The 13,046-nt window shown below is 36.0% G+C and overlaps 1 protein-coding gene across 1 annotated transcript; it reads left to right on the top strand.

Moving 5' to 3' along the window:
* The first annotated feature begins 380 nt into the window (after positions 1–380).
* On the top strand, positions 381–12,581 carry LOC125280697 (zinc-alpha-2-glycoprotein-like). The gene is made up of 7 exons (XM_048211414.1): positions 381–895; positions 6,406–6,648; positions 7,272–7,556; positions 9,628–9,918; positions 11,052–11,183; positions 11,290–11,337; positions 11,481–12,581. The coding sequence occupies exons 1-7, from the start codon at positions 847–849 to the stop codon at positions 11,501–11,503; spliced, it is 1,071 nt and encodes a 356-aa protein (XP_048067371.1). The 5' UTR covers positions 381–846; the 3' UTR covers positions 11,504–12,581.
* The last annotated feature ends 465 nt before the right edge of the window (positions 12,582–13,046 follow it).

Genomic DNA, 13,046 nt, shown 5'->3' with positions numbered 1-13,046 from the left:
AATCTGCTATGGAGTTCATTTATTATTTAATTTTTTTCCCCTTACAAATTGTTTAATGCAGCATTCTATATGTATATTTTAAATATTCAAAAAATAACTATTATATCATAGAGTTGTTTGTGGTGGGGTAAATTAAACGTGATATGCGGTGACGTCACAATCGTGTTGCATTGTGGGTTATGGAGCTGCCTGATGTGTACATATGAAGTAGACCCGCTCCCTCTGTCAAAATCGAGGGAGCGAGGGTCTGTCCATATAAACTTCCCTCGTCCATTTCACAATTTGGAACGCACTTCAAAATGGCGGCAGGGATTCCCCTGAAGGGAAGTGCTTAGGGAAGTTTGCGAGTGCGTGTCTAAAACAGGAGTGGAACGCAGCCATTGTTGAGTATTGTTTCTGCCTTGTTTCCGTGTATTTCCATTTGTTCCTTGTTCTGCCTAGCCTGTGTTTTTGAGCCTGGACTGATTCCTTGTATGGACTGATTCATTTGACCCTGGACTGATTTGTTTGCTGCCTGTCTTGACCTCTGCCTGTGTTTTGGATTACTCTTTTACCTTGCCCTCTTGAATCTGTTTGCTGGTGTTTGACCATCTGCCTGTGCGACTACGCTCTTCCTGTTTTATTAAAGCCTGCATTTGGATCTCCAACTCCGTTGTCCCGTTCTCTACATTACAGAAGCAAAGCATTTTATTTTAGCAAGACTGGAAAGACCAGCAAGACCAGCCACGAATTCCAAACATTAGTTCAAGGCTCAATCTGTGATTTATAGTTAAGGCTATAACCCTCAACAATGAGATCATACACAAACTACATGAGCTAAAGTGCGGGGATTGATTTATTGACAGAATGCTGACTCTTGTGTTTATTTTGTCTTATTTGACAGCTGTTAAAGCAGGTAAGTATGCTTACAGCTATTCTTTTTCTTGTGATTATGATGTGTATTATATTGGCTACCCGACTGCATATTCTAGGGCAAAAGATGGTATCTTGGGCACTTACACGGTATCAATTCTCCTGTCCATAAAATAATGGGATCATACTGCAGTAAATCAAATGAAAGTTATAGGTAGGCTATATTTTTATTTACTATTTGTTTCAATATATTCAGCATGTTGTATTCAATCTGAATTGGTCATTTTTATAAGGGCAGATTTAGATTGTTTATTTTTATGCAGTGAAACTTAATTTGTTTTGAGGCATAGAAGAGAGAGGCAAGTAAACTATTTTTGGAAAGGTGTGACTCCGAAAACATGGATGGTATGTGATGTTTACACCATTTCTTGCTAGCACAGGCACAGCAGACACATCAGCACTGGGCCATAAACTTCCTCATTCACAAGTTCACATTCACATATAATTAAGTACAGTAAGAGTTATGCATATTTGGTGTGCTGTCCGGGGGAGGGCTCCGAGCTCGGAAGTTTTGGCCCGACTCCAGAGTTCAGTTAACATTTCCCTATATTCTAAAACAATGGGAAAAAATTCACTGTAGACAACTATTTTGTCATCTTCTACATCTCAGTCTCTTCATTCTATGCTGCAGCATCAGGGTGATTTAATCAGTTTCGGCTGCATTTCTCTTTTTGCTGCTAAGCAGTGAGGTGCTTGTTGATCCTTCCCCTGTTCTTGGATGCTCTTGATCAGTTAGAGCAAACAGCGGGCTTTTAAGCCACCAGTTAAGTCTGCTCAATCTCCTCGTTGGTCCCCCTAAGGAACTCTTCTGCCTTCTGCCAGGGTTAGAGGCATGCCTGGTGTGAACTCAGGGTGTTCTACTTTTCAGCGCTGTGCATAGTGTGCTTATGGATCTCGCTCCGCCGCTCAGATAGACTTTTCTTGTGGTCACAAGCAGGTGTCAGTCAAATCTGGTTCTATGAAGATACCGCACTCAATCTCCTGATAGCATCTACTCGTACCCTACCTATATATAATAGATAGATAGATAGATAGATAGATAGATAGAGGTAGACATGGAGGAGAGACAGACAAAATATCAAGACCAAAACAGGGCAATATCATTTTCCATACAATTAAAAATACATCAGCACCCAGATTGGTAGGACGAACATCTTCTGTATTAAAGGGGTAATGAACTGAGAGATCAAATTTTCTTTGAGCTTTTGACATATAAGAGGTCATCATACTATAAGAACATCCTGTAAGTTTCAGAGCTGAAAACTTCCCTGTTAGTCCAATAAAAGTTTTTATTGACACCAGACCCAGCAAATGACAGGATTTACAAAGTGACGTAAAAGGGCAGCAATCACCGCCTCCGCAGAAGAAGATCACTGCCTGTTTAGCCACGCCCACCGAATCACGCCTGACATGCAATAGAATAGGTAGCCTAAATAAAATAGGCCTACGTGGTGCTAAACCAGATCGAGCTACCAAGCAATAAACATGCCGTAAAGGATTACAAAATATTGTTCAGTGCCTGGACTTGACAGTAATGCAACATGTCAGTAACTGTATTCATTCTAATGCCTGATCTGATATTAATGATTCATGTACAGTCAGATGTTCTTTGTCTGTGTGTCAGTAAATCAAACCCGTGATTAAACGTCAACTTGCGTTGTTTCTCTTAGTAGGATGAAAATAATCTGATCAAAGAAAGCTCCCTTTGCAATCGTTGGAGCAGTGCGCGCTGAAGCTGTCAATCAAACAGTGCGAGTTTATTGTGACTGACTTGTGCAAAACTCCCGTTTTATTCAACGAATCTTTTAGTTATATTGCGTTTGCACTATTAGTGAAGATGAAAGTGTTTGTTAGTGTACAGAAATTGAGTTGCAATGACGAGATCATTGCAACAGATTGTTGCATTGTCGTTTCTCCAAGTCCAGCCCCTCTTAGATACAGTATCAGTTTTCTCTTTCAGGGATGGAGCGGTCGGTCCATCCTCTTCTTCTCTCTGCAGCTGTGTGCTGTCTTCTCCTCTCCCTCTAAACAGCATAGTTGTTTTTTTTATTTCTGCAACATCACAAAAGCCTTGGTCTGCTTTCTAAAAATTGAATACTCAAGAAAGAGGTGCATGTAAATTCTGAACACAATTGTATATGAGCAATCTAATTTGCTTTTCAATCACCTCTTTCAAATGTCTCTTCATTTTATTATCTAGTTGACAATAGCAGTTCCTCATTTTTATTTTAATAAAGCAAGTTCTTCTTTGCAGAATGCAGAAAAGAGCACTAAGCTACTCTGAATTATATCTGAGGTCACTACAATTAAATAATCCTAACAAATGCATCAGCATAATGTATTCTGTTATAAATTCTGACTTCAATCTCAATCTATGGTAAATAAAGTAAACGGACATGATATTTTCAAGCCGGACTGTCTGACCTAAAACAGAACAGATGACCCTATTTAATCGTACATCCCTCATCATATCTTTCAGCTCCTTATATCTGACCTCACATTCTTCTAACTTTTAAAAAATGCCCCGCTGAAATTACTGCTTGGGCTCAACTTCTCTGAACAGTAAACCCCACCTTCTTTGAATTGTTTTTTTTTATTTTTTATTGGCCATCTCAAACATTCAAACATGGACAAGCGCTGTTAGACCGCTGATGCACTGAGCCAAAGCAAGCTAAATAGGTTAATCATTTTGAGTCATGTGGGTGTATCATGAAAAGGGTCCTCCCTTGAAATCAGGTCTTTATCAGCTATGCAAATTATGTTCATTTAAAATATGTAGGCTCCTATAGTGCATAATAAAACAAATTGAATGTTTCTTTCACTTGATAAACTGTTGGACATTTAACACTTACACTGCGTTCCAAATTATTATGCAAGTGACATATCAGTAAGATTTCAGTACAATAAGCATTCAGATTTTAGTTTTTCTAAAATGTTTGTTTATTTATCTATGTCTTTTTAGATAACTAGTATCAATCTCAGACAAAATAATTCGCCAAATCTATGGAAACCCTACTTAGAGGTTGTTCCACATTATTAAGTCACAGTTCTAATTAGACTGGGTAAACCCAGCCTGATCTGCCGGCGATTTGATTTCCCCCGGCAACTCAGTCTGGAAACCCGTACATTCATTTCTACTGCTTCTGTTACACTTTTGCGGGAACCAATCACAGACTGGCTTATCCACCTTGCTCGCTATTGGCGAGTATAACACGATGACGATAGAGAAGCGACGGCAAGCACGACCGTCAATCCAATTCCTTTTAACCTCTCGACGATGCTGAATGACTTCTTTAGTTTAGCAAACAAATTGATTGAGTGGGTGTAAATACCACTCACTTTCATGTTTTTTTTTTTTGCACAACCTGCAAAAATCGCTCGATGCCATTGCTGCTTCTGCAAACAGCTGATCAATGCTACAAACCAATACAAACTAAACCTTTCTGGAGTTTTCGCGTGGCTCTGCAAAGTACGTCACCCAGATGGTTGATCTGATTGGTTGAAGGACTATCCAATTGCGTGAATAATGCTCGTTGATCACACCTCTTGTGCAGTAGAAAAGTATAGCAAACTCCTCAGACCAATGTTCAATTTTAAATTGAGCTTGGTCTGGTGATAGCCAGACAAAGTTCTAATGCAATATGGGGAGGAAGAAAGATCAGTGTTGAGCAGTAAACAGGTATTTGAAGCTGCTGGTGTCTCTGGAGTCTTGAACATCTCCATGCAGGCTGGCAGTTGTGTATAAAGATGCATTTTAGCCACCATTAACCAAACCTCACAAAGAGAAACATTTACAGTGGGTGTAGAAATACATTTTTATTGAAATACAGAAATACAGTTTTATTGCTGTGGTGTTTTTTTGCAGCATGGGATAGTGCATAGTGCATTATATTTCAGAAGGCACTATCCTTTTTATACCATAGCTGAAAATGGCCAGTTATGAACTCTACATATCTTGCAAATGTCATTTTAATACCCCCCATCTCACTTCCCAATATTCCAGCCCAAATCATCACCCGCCAGCTCCTTGCTGACATGACTTGTTGGAGCATGGTAGCCATTCACCAACCATCCAGAAATCCATCCATTTAGATCATCCATGGTATTAGTCAGTGAATAAAACTATTTAAAAATGAGTCTTCATGTATTTCTAAACCCACTGTAAATGTTTCTCTTTGTGAGGTTTGGTTTGGAGTGGCTGAAATGCATCTTTACGCACGACTGCCAGCCTGCATGGAGAGCTTCTTGAGACTCCAGAGGCACCAGCAGCTTCAAATACCTGTTTGCTGCTCAACACTGGCTTTTTAAAAACTGCCATTTTAATGCAATTAAGTTTTTTTGACAGGAACTTTCATTAATAAGCCTTTATCTGACCAAGTTCTGCTGTGCTCTAAATCACTCATAAATCTTATGATAATTTGATAATCTCCATTCAGTTTCACACACTATTAGTTGTTTTCATGCCTTTTGCACAACATTGCACCATTTCATGCTTTATATCTTCAGAAAGATCTTTCTTCCTCCCCACATTGCATGAGAACTGTGACTTGCTTAATAATGTGGAACAACCTATAGACCTGTTTCTATTGACCTGGTTTCTACCTGGCAAATTATTTTGTCTGAGATTGATACCAGTTATCTAAAAAGACATGGATAAATAAACAAACAAACAAACATTTTCTTAGAAAAACTCAAATCTGAATGTTTATTGTACTGAAATCTTACTGATATGTCACTTGCATAATATTTTGGAATGCGGTGTAATTTAACACGTAGGCTAGTTACATTAAAGATGATTGCGAGTAGGCCTACATGCAGGGCCAGTGCAAATGTGTGTATAAAATAAGCTATCAGGCTAATTTGGGAATCTGTAAGCTATGCTAGTACATAAGCAAAATAATACAGAGATTAAAGGTCATTATTACGTAGTTCAGACAGCATTCATCATGACAAGATTTTGTAGTTCACCTAAAAATCCAGCATTAGCATCAGTTCTGGCAGGTCACGTCAGTCAAGGTCAGTCAATCAGCTGACTCCCAGGTGACTCACGTCTACCTATAGGAATACAACGCCTATAACAGCACCCATATATATAATCTTAATGTTAAATTACTTACATTAATTATATCTGCATATATTGGTTCTGTTCTGTTTACCCTAGGGGGGTAAACAGAACATCATCTTGAGTAATGTAGTTTTTCACCAGGAATTCTACTGTTAAACACGATTATTTTAAAAATAAGATGAAATAATGCAGGCTGACATCTTCAGCAAAAGCTAATACCATCAATTAACAACCACGTAGTTCACAGTAGCTCTATAAAGGTTTATAAGTTACCATTCAAAATCAGTTTCCCTATGGGGAAAATGGTTTTTACCTCCAGAACCTGACTGTAGCACTCTATTGATCATAGTTTGGCAAAGTTAAGAATCTGTGTACTTAATCAGAAGATGTCTTATTTGGCAGTGTTATCTTTTTCTATGTTCCCACAGGTTCTCACTCATTGATGGTTTTCGCCACATATATAGCTGGACAGACACAGTTTCCTGAATTCACTGTTGTGCTGATGTTAGATGATGTGCAAGTGATGTATTATGACTCAATATCATTGAAAAATGTTCACCGAAGTCAAAGTAATTCAAATGAGGACAATGCTGGTAAAATATTCAGTGATATTTATGACATCATGAAAGATCGAACATTTTATCTTAAGGACCACCAAAATTGCACAGATGGTAAGTACAAGCCTAAATTTGGGTATTCCCAACAATCACCTTTGTGTATGTATTGCAGCATATTTTTGTTATTTCAAAAACAAATAAGAGGTAAGCATACTCTGATTTTTGACAATACGTCTTAGTTTAGCTTCTGACAAATGTTAGATAACAATATGATTGAAGAACCAACATTCTCAGAACTTTGGCTAATGTTCTGGCAAGGTTATGAACAAATGTTTTTCCATTAACGTCAACAGAATGTTCATTTAATGGTATCAGGTCTTTAATGTTCTCAAAATGTTAGCACAAAAACATTATTTATACATTGTGCATGGTATCTTTTTTCTGAAATGTTTTAGTTGGATGTTCATCTAAAATGAGACTCTTAACATTTGCATGTTAAATTTTTCTTTAACATTTGCATAACCAATAATGTTTTAAAAATAAACTGGACATTTTGAACATGTAGAGAACATTCAGAAATAATGTTTTCATAACCATGGGAACATTAGCAAAACATTCCTTGAAACATTTTTGCTAGCTGGGATATTCTATTCTATATTACTAAAAAGTGTCAATGTGTATTATCTCAATGTCAGTAAAGGCTGATCTGTTTTTACATTTTCCCTATCCATTTTAAGGTTTACATGTTTATCAGAAACGTGTGGGATGTGAATTGCTTGACAATGATCAGCCAGGTTTATTTCTTTCATGGGATGCTTTCAATGGACAAAGTACTGAAGACTTCACCTTTGATGTGGTAAACAGAACTATGCAAATTAATTTACCATGGATGAGAATAAAAGGCATGGGTCAGATGGAATGGCTTCATGTGAAGTTTCTGTATGAACATGTTTATCATCCTGTTTGCATGAAAACTTTGAGGACATTCCTGGAAAAAGAAAAGAACACTGTGATGCGAAAAGGTGAGTCAGACTTAAGGCCCATTTAGACCAAGAACGATAACTATATTAGCGTCCACACCAATGCACTATATCGTTCTGTTTATTCTAAGCATGTGCTACAGTTTTGTCGTCTGCTGCTTTAAATGCTTGTTGAGCTCTTGAAAGCAGGATGGATTCTAATTGGCTGTCAATGTTTTTACCGTTAATCAGCTGGAGAAAAAAAAAAAAAAGTCCTTCTGATTATGATTTGTTTCTCTGGGCCGTTATCATTATAGTTGTGGTGTGGACTCTGCTATTCTTTTATATATTTAGAACAATTTTTTAGAACTTTATCATTATGGTGTGAACAGGCCTTTAGTTTTATTAAAATAATAGTTCACCCAAAAATTAGGATTCTAGGAGAAGTTGATCAGATTGTTTCAGAAGTTTATTCTTTTCTGGACATAAATGAGATATGAAAGCTATAAGGGCAGGAGTTTCAGCGAATAACTTGAATTTAAGACTGTTCCTCATACAAAGTTGTCATACACTCAAAAAATTATTTTTTTGATGCTGTTTGATGCAGTTCAATTTATTTTGATTTAACAACATTTTATCAGGTTTCTGGTTAAAATGTGATTGCTTCATGTTAAATTTATTTGAAACTGATGTTGAAATACAGTGTTATTTTATGCATTTTTAGCAAGATGAGAAAATGGAGAGACTTATTATTGTTCCATGTTCTGTGATGTTGGTTATTAAAAGTTTATGTTATGTTAGTGGATTTGGGGTTACCATTGTGGTAAAGTGTGGAGCTTGTGCTTGGATTGAGGACCTGCTTACCAGAATTCAAATTGCTTTAATAAATAAGCAACCAGTATAGTGCTCTGGATGAAATCAATAGTCTATCAATTCTGAATCGCCAACACCAAATATCACATGAGTAAATAAAAGTAATTTTTAGTTTGTTACATCACAGGACTAAACAGGAAGCATTAAATGTAGGATTATTTGAATGCCAATTTAAAGGTGCAATATGTAATATTTTTGCAGTAAAATATCCAACCACTAGGTCAGTGTTATATATTTTGTTCACTTTTGAGTACTTACAATATCCCAAATGTTTGTAACTATTTGTAAATCATTTGTAAATTGTAAATTATTTGCAAGTTCCATGCCTCAGAGAAAAACACTATTTTGTCAAGTATCTAACATAGCATAATCAGATGCAACTTTATTTATAGTAAAAGTAATACAGAATTTTCTCCATCATACAATACGTTTTAAAATTAATTGCATGCCATTTATCAACACAAGCCATCCAGCATTTAATATAATATTCTAAAATCGATCTATCTTACTGCAGTGTGTAACAGTGTCTCATAGCAGCCGCCGAGTGAATCCACAGAGTAACGTTATAACATTTTCAACACACTCAAATGTTTCTAATATGATTAACAGAGCTGCATTACCTCATGCGGAGCCGGCGACTTTGACATAATAAAAATTCCGCTGCTCACGACGTGTGTTGGGCAATCGTTCCAGCGGCCTCGTTCAGCTCCCACAACACTCGGTCCTGCTCTGCTTCATACTACAGAAATGTTAATAATTGCATCCATGAACATGATTTCTTCCCGAGTCCAATCCCTATTCTTTTGCACCGTCCGTTGAGGTGAAGACCACATGTCCCAAGATTCTGCACTCAAACTTGGCGTCCTCAAGCTACGCCTTTGTTTTGAATAGGCCTCTAGCAGCATCTAGTAGACAGAATTCTTACATATTGCACCTTTAAATGAAAACCATTTATTTAATTATAGTGTAGCCTATGTTTTCACAAATCTTGGATTATATAAGAGTACTAGTTTAGTAGTGCTTTTTTTGTCTTTATTAGAGCTTGACTGCCAGACTGTCACATTTTTCATTTCAAGTTTAACCATTTATTTATATAATCAAGATTATGACCATAAAGTAAAAAGGCAGGCCTGAGAGTAAAGACTAAAGGTTTGGTTTTAAAATAAATCATATTACCATATGCATAAATGGCTGATGCATTGAATCCAACAGTATTGTCACACTAACACTATTCACTATTTTTTTAAATATATTTTTAAAGTGAAACCAAGAGTCAGAATCCTTAAGAAGAAACTCCCAGACTCTCAAGGGCTTCAGATCAGTTGTCTGGCCACTGGTTTTTACCCCCGTCACATTAACCTGACTCTGTTCAGAGATGATCAGCCTGTGGATGATGATCAGATCACAGGAGGAGAGATTCTGCCCAACGGAGACGGAACTTACCAGATGAGGAAGAGTTTGGTGATCAATGCAGAAGAACAACGTAAAAGACACAAATACAACTGCACAGCAAACTACCTCAACCTGGACAACAAACTGGACATTATGTTTGGTAAAGAAAACTTAATAATAATAATAAAAACAATCATTAGGACATTTTTCACATTTTCGAGATTCTCAGAAGCCTTCATAATCGGGTAAACTTGGTGAATGGGAGACGACAGCAGATATAATTTTTGTATTCCCATTTGCTCTAATATCAAAAGAAAAAAAAATCCATAATAGTGCTTCCAAAAGAGGGAAAAAAATATATTGAGATTGATTACAGCAGTCAGAAGAGAGAATGATGTGAAATTTGCTGTCACTCCCTCAGCTGTTGTATTAGAAACACCCTTGCAGCAGTGTCATTTTTTTTTTTTTTGTAATTTACTGTAAATATAACACAAAGTATAAAATTGTAATTGTTAATTTAAAAAAAAAAATGAAAAAATTTACTATAGTGTATTTGTTATGTTGATAACTGTGGAAATGTGTCAGTTTGTGAAAAGTGCCCGTTTGTGCTTTTTCAAATATTACCTTTCATTTAGTGTAAAAATAAAATCAAGTGGCATTTCTCCTAAAAGAAAGAATCCATTCTGAACTCCCAAAATTAATCGTCAGTAATTCCAGTCTTACTTCCTGTACCTACATAACAATGTAACTATTCTGCAAAATGCCAGCCTATGGTCTTTACTGGCTGCCTGTGAACAACGTCTACTTTGACCCATCCTCAAACACTTAAGTTGTAACTGAGGAAAAGTTTGGTTCATGTTGCCGACATGTCGAGAAGTGCATGTGGCAAACACCATACTTTCAGCACTTCAAATCCACTTTTCATGCACTTAAAAAGGAACTGATGCTGATACCAATGACATAGTTCCTCTTCGTAGTTCCATAGTTCCATTGTGTACGGGTGCTGAGGAAGCCTCTATAGAGTAGATATGATAATAGGTGTCTAATTTGTATAATAGGTGATGTGCAATGCATTATAAGAAAATAAAAGTGTGTTTTTGTTGTTGTTGTTGTTTTGTTTTTACCTTGGATTCATGTAAACCTATTGTAGGAGACCTCTAAAACAGTTAGGGCAAAACAAAGCATCTCACTTTGTTTCAACTGTAACAGTGCTAATCTGTTGTTTCTTCATATGTGTCAAAATCTAAAGTTTAAACGTTTGATTTCTCACTGATTTCCTTGGTTTTTACACAGATGATAATCTGGAAAAATCGGACTTTGGTTCCTCTGCTCTGTCTGTAGTTATCAGTGTCCTGTTGGCCATTGTGTGTGTGGCCATTCTCATAATAACTGCACTCATCATATGGTGGAAGAGATGTTCTGCTGGTAAATGTTTTTATTCTTAATGTGTTTAGAGAAAAGCAATTTAAAAAGCAGTTTATTACATCTGAGGCAAAAAAAAGTTTACCTTTATGGTATATATCTTTTTCAGGATCAGGTTCCAGTACTTCACATCAAAATGAATACTCACCCGCTTCATGTGAGTTCCTTAGAGTTTAACAGAAATGCATAAAATAAATATACCATAAAAAATATATTTTTTTTTAACTTTTCATATTTAGCAACAAAATCATTCAAAATTTTAATATTTGAGCATTCTTTATATTTTTTTCCTCTTTTCAGCTTCAGAGCAAGAAACAACATGAAACATAAGCCCATTTATGGCCGCAAATTACAGTATCACTGTAGAATTAAGTATTTCCTGCTATTAACCATTTAGGACTTACTTGAAATTGTGGGTTATGCTTTGACGGCAACCATCCCAATGTTTTAGTAAAATCCCAGACAATGTAATATTATACAATACGGAAAGGCTTTTTGATATATCAATAACTGCATTGTACATGTCTAGTGAATTTCGTTCATATTTTTTTTTTTTCTTCATTAAAAGCTTATACTTGTTACATATATTTTGTTGGTTTCAATAACACTTTAAGGTGAAAAAAGATATGACATTATTTTTCTTGTATTCATTTTGTACATCTCAAAAACCTGTCATTATAACAGGGTGTGTAAATGTTTTAGCCACCATATTTGTAGACATAAATTAAGCATAACTAACTAATGCCAATATAGAGATGAAATTTTCCTTAAAATCATATTGATTTAATATGTTTTCAAGGGATGACCAGTGGACCGTTATTAACATTTTCCTCTGCCTTTACCTCCAACTATTTCTACTGTATTGATTATTCCTTCAATAAGAAATGATGATATTATTACCCTTTTGGTCTGCCTTTTCATTCTTGCTAATGACATATTGTGTCTTACTCTAGGCTCTAAATGATCTGGAAGGCAATCACAGCACATTTTAATAATTACATTTAATTTGAGGTATTCTCTTTTTTGTGGTTTCCTTGTTTTTATTCTCTTGCTATGACCAACAACTGTCAATATATTTTTTATAATATTAAAATCATAATATTTCCTGTTAAAATTTGGCAATCATTATGTGTCTTAATGGGAAACCTATTTCACTATCACCATTTGCATCCTGCTTTTCACTGCAAAAGGGCTTTGAAACTTTAATCAGCATTTCTTTAACTTTCATCTCTCCTATATTTACCTGACCAATTATGAAATTTTGTATTGGAGCACTTCTCATGTTACAGCCTCCACTACATGAATTGCTTATGTTCTATTTTTCCTTTTTTGTAAGTTGCTTAAAAAAAAGCATCTGATAAATGAATAAATGTAAATGCATGGATAACCTGTAGCTTTAAATAAAAGATGGGTCAATGACATTGGATCTATGAATTCACTGAAAAACATTAATAGCCAATTAATTTGTCTTTTTGCTTTCTACTAAGTAATTAGTTCAGTAGGCAATCACAGCACACTTTAAGAAATTTTTCCTCACTAGTGGCTTTTGCAACATTAACAAAGTTCGGGAGGAGCATGTTCAGATAATTAACTTAATTAACAGGGGAGGAGCACATTCAGTTAATCAAATCAAGCATAGCATTAGTTCTGGCAGGTCACGTTAGTCAAGCCGCATCAGCTGACAGTCAGCTGATTACATTGACTTATTCACCTTGTTTTCCATGACGCCACTGAGTTTGTTTTGTCATCTTACTTCCGGCTGAGAGGGACCTAAGCTAGTTGCTAGCCATAATCCTATAGCTGTAACGGTAGATGATAACAGAAAGCAAATATGTCAAGTATTATATGCTCAGTTAGGGGCTGCCA

The sequence above is a fragment of the Megalobrama amblycephala genome, linkage group LG12 (genome assembly GCF_018812025.1).
Source record: "Megalobrama amblycephala isolate DHTTF-2021 linkage group LG12, ASM1881202v1, whole genome shotgun sequence".
NCBI lineage: Eukaryota > Metazoa > Chordata > Actinopteri > Cypriniformes > Xenocyprididae > Megalobrama > Megalobrama amblycephala.
Note: the sequence above shows the minus strand (reverse complement) of the source record. Positions and strands in the feature narration are given on the sequence as shown.

Bases quoted from the DNA above. Each gene is read 5' to 3' on its own strand.
- LOC125280697 (XM_048211414.1), top strand. From the start codon at position 847: ATGCTGACTCTTGTGTTTATTTTGTCTTATTTGACAGCTGTTAAAGCA. The intron at 896-6,405 runs GTAAGTATGCTT...ATGTTCCCACAG, and splicing joins TTTGACAGCTGTTAAAGCAG to GTTCTCACTCATTGATGGTT. The intron at 9,919-11,051 runs GTAAAGAAAACT...GTTTTTACACAG, and splicing joins CAAACTGGACATTATGTTTG to ATGATAATCTGGAAAAATCG.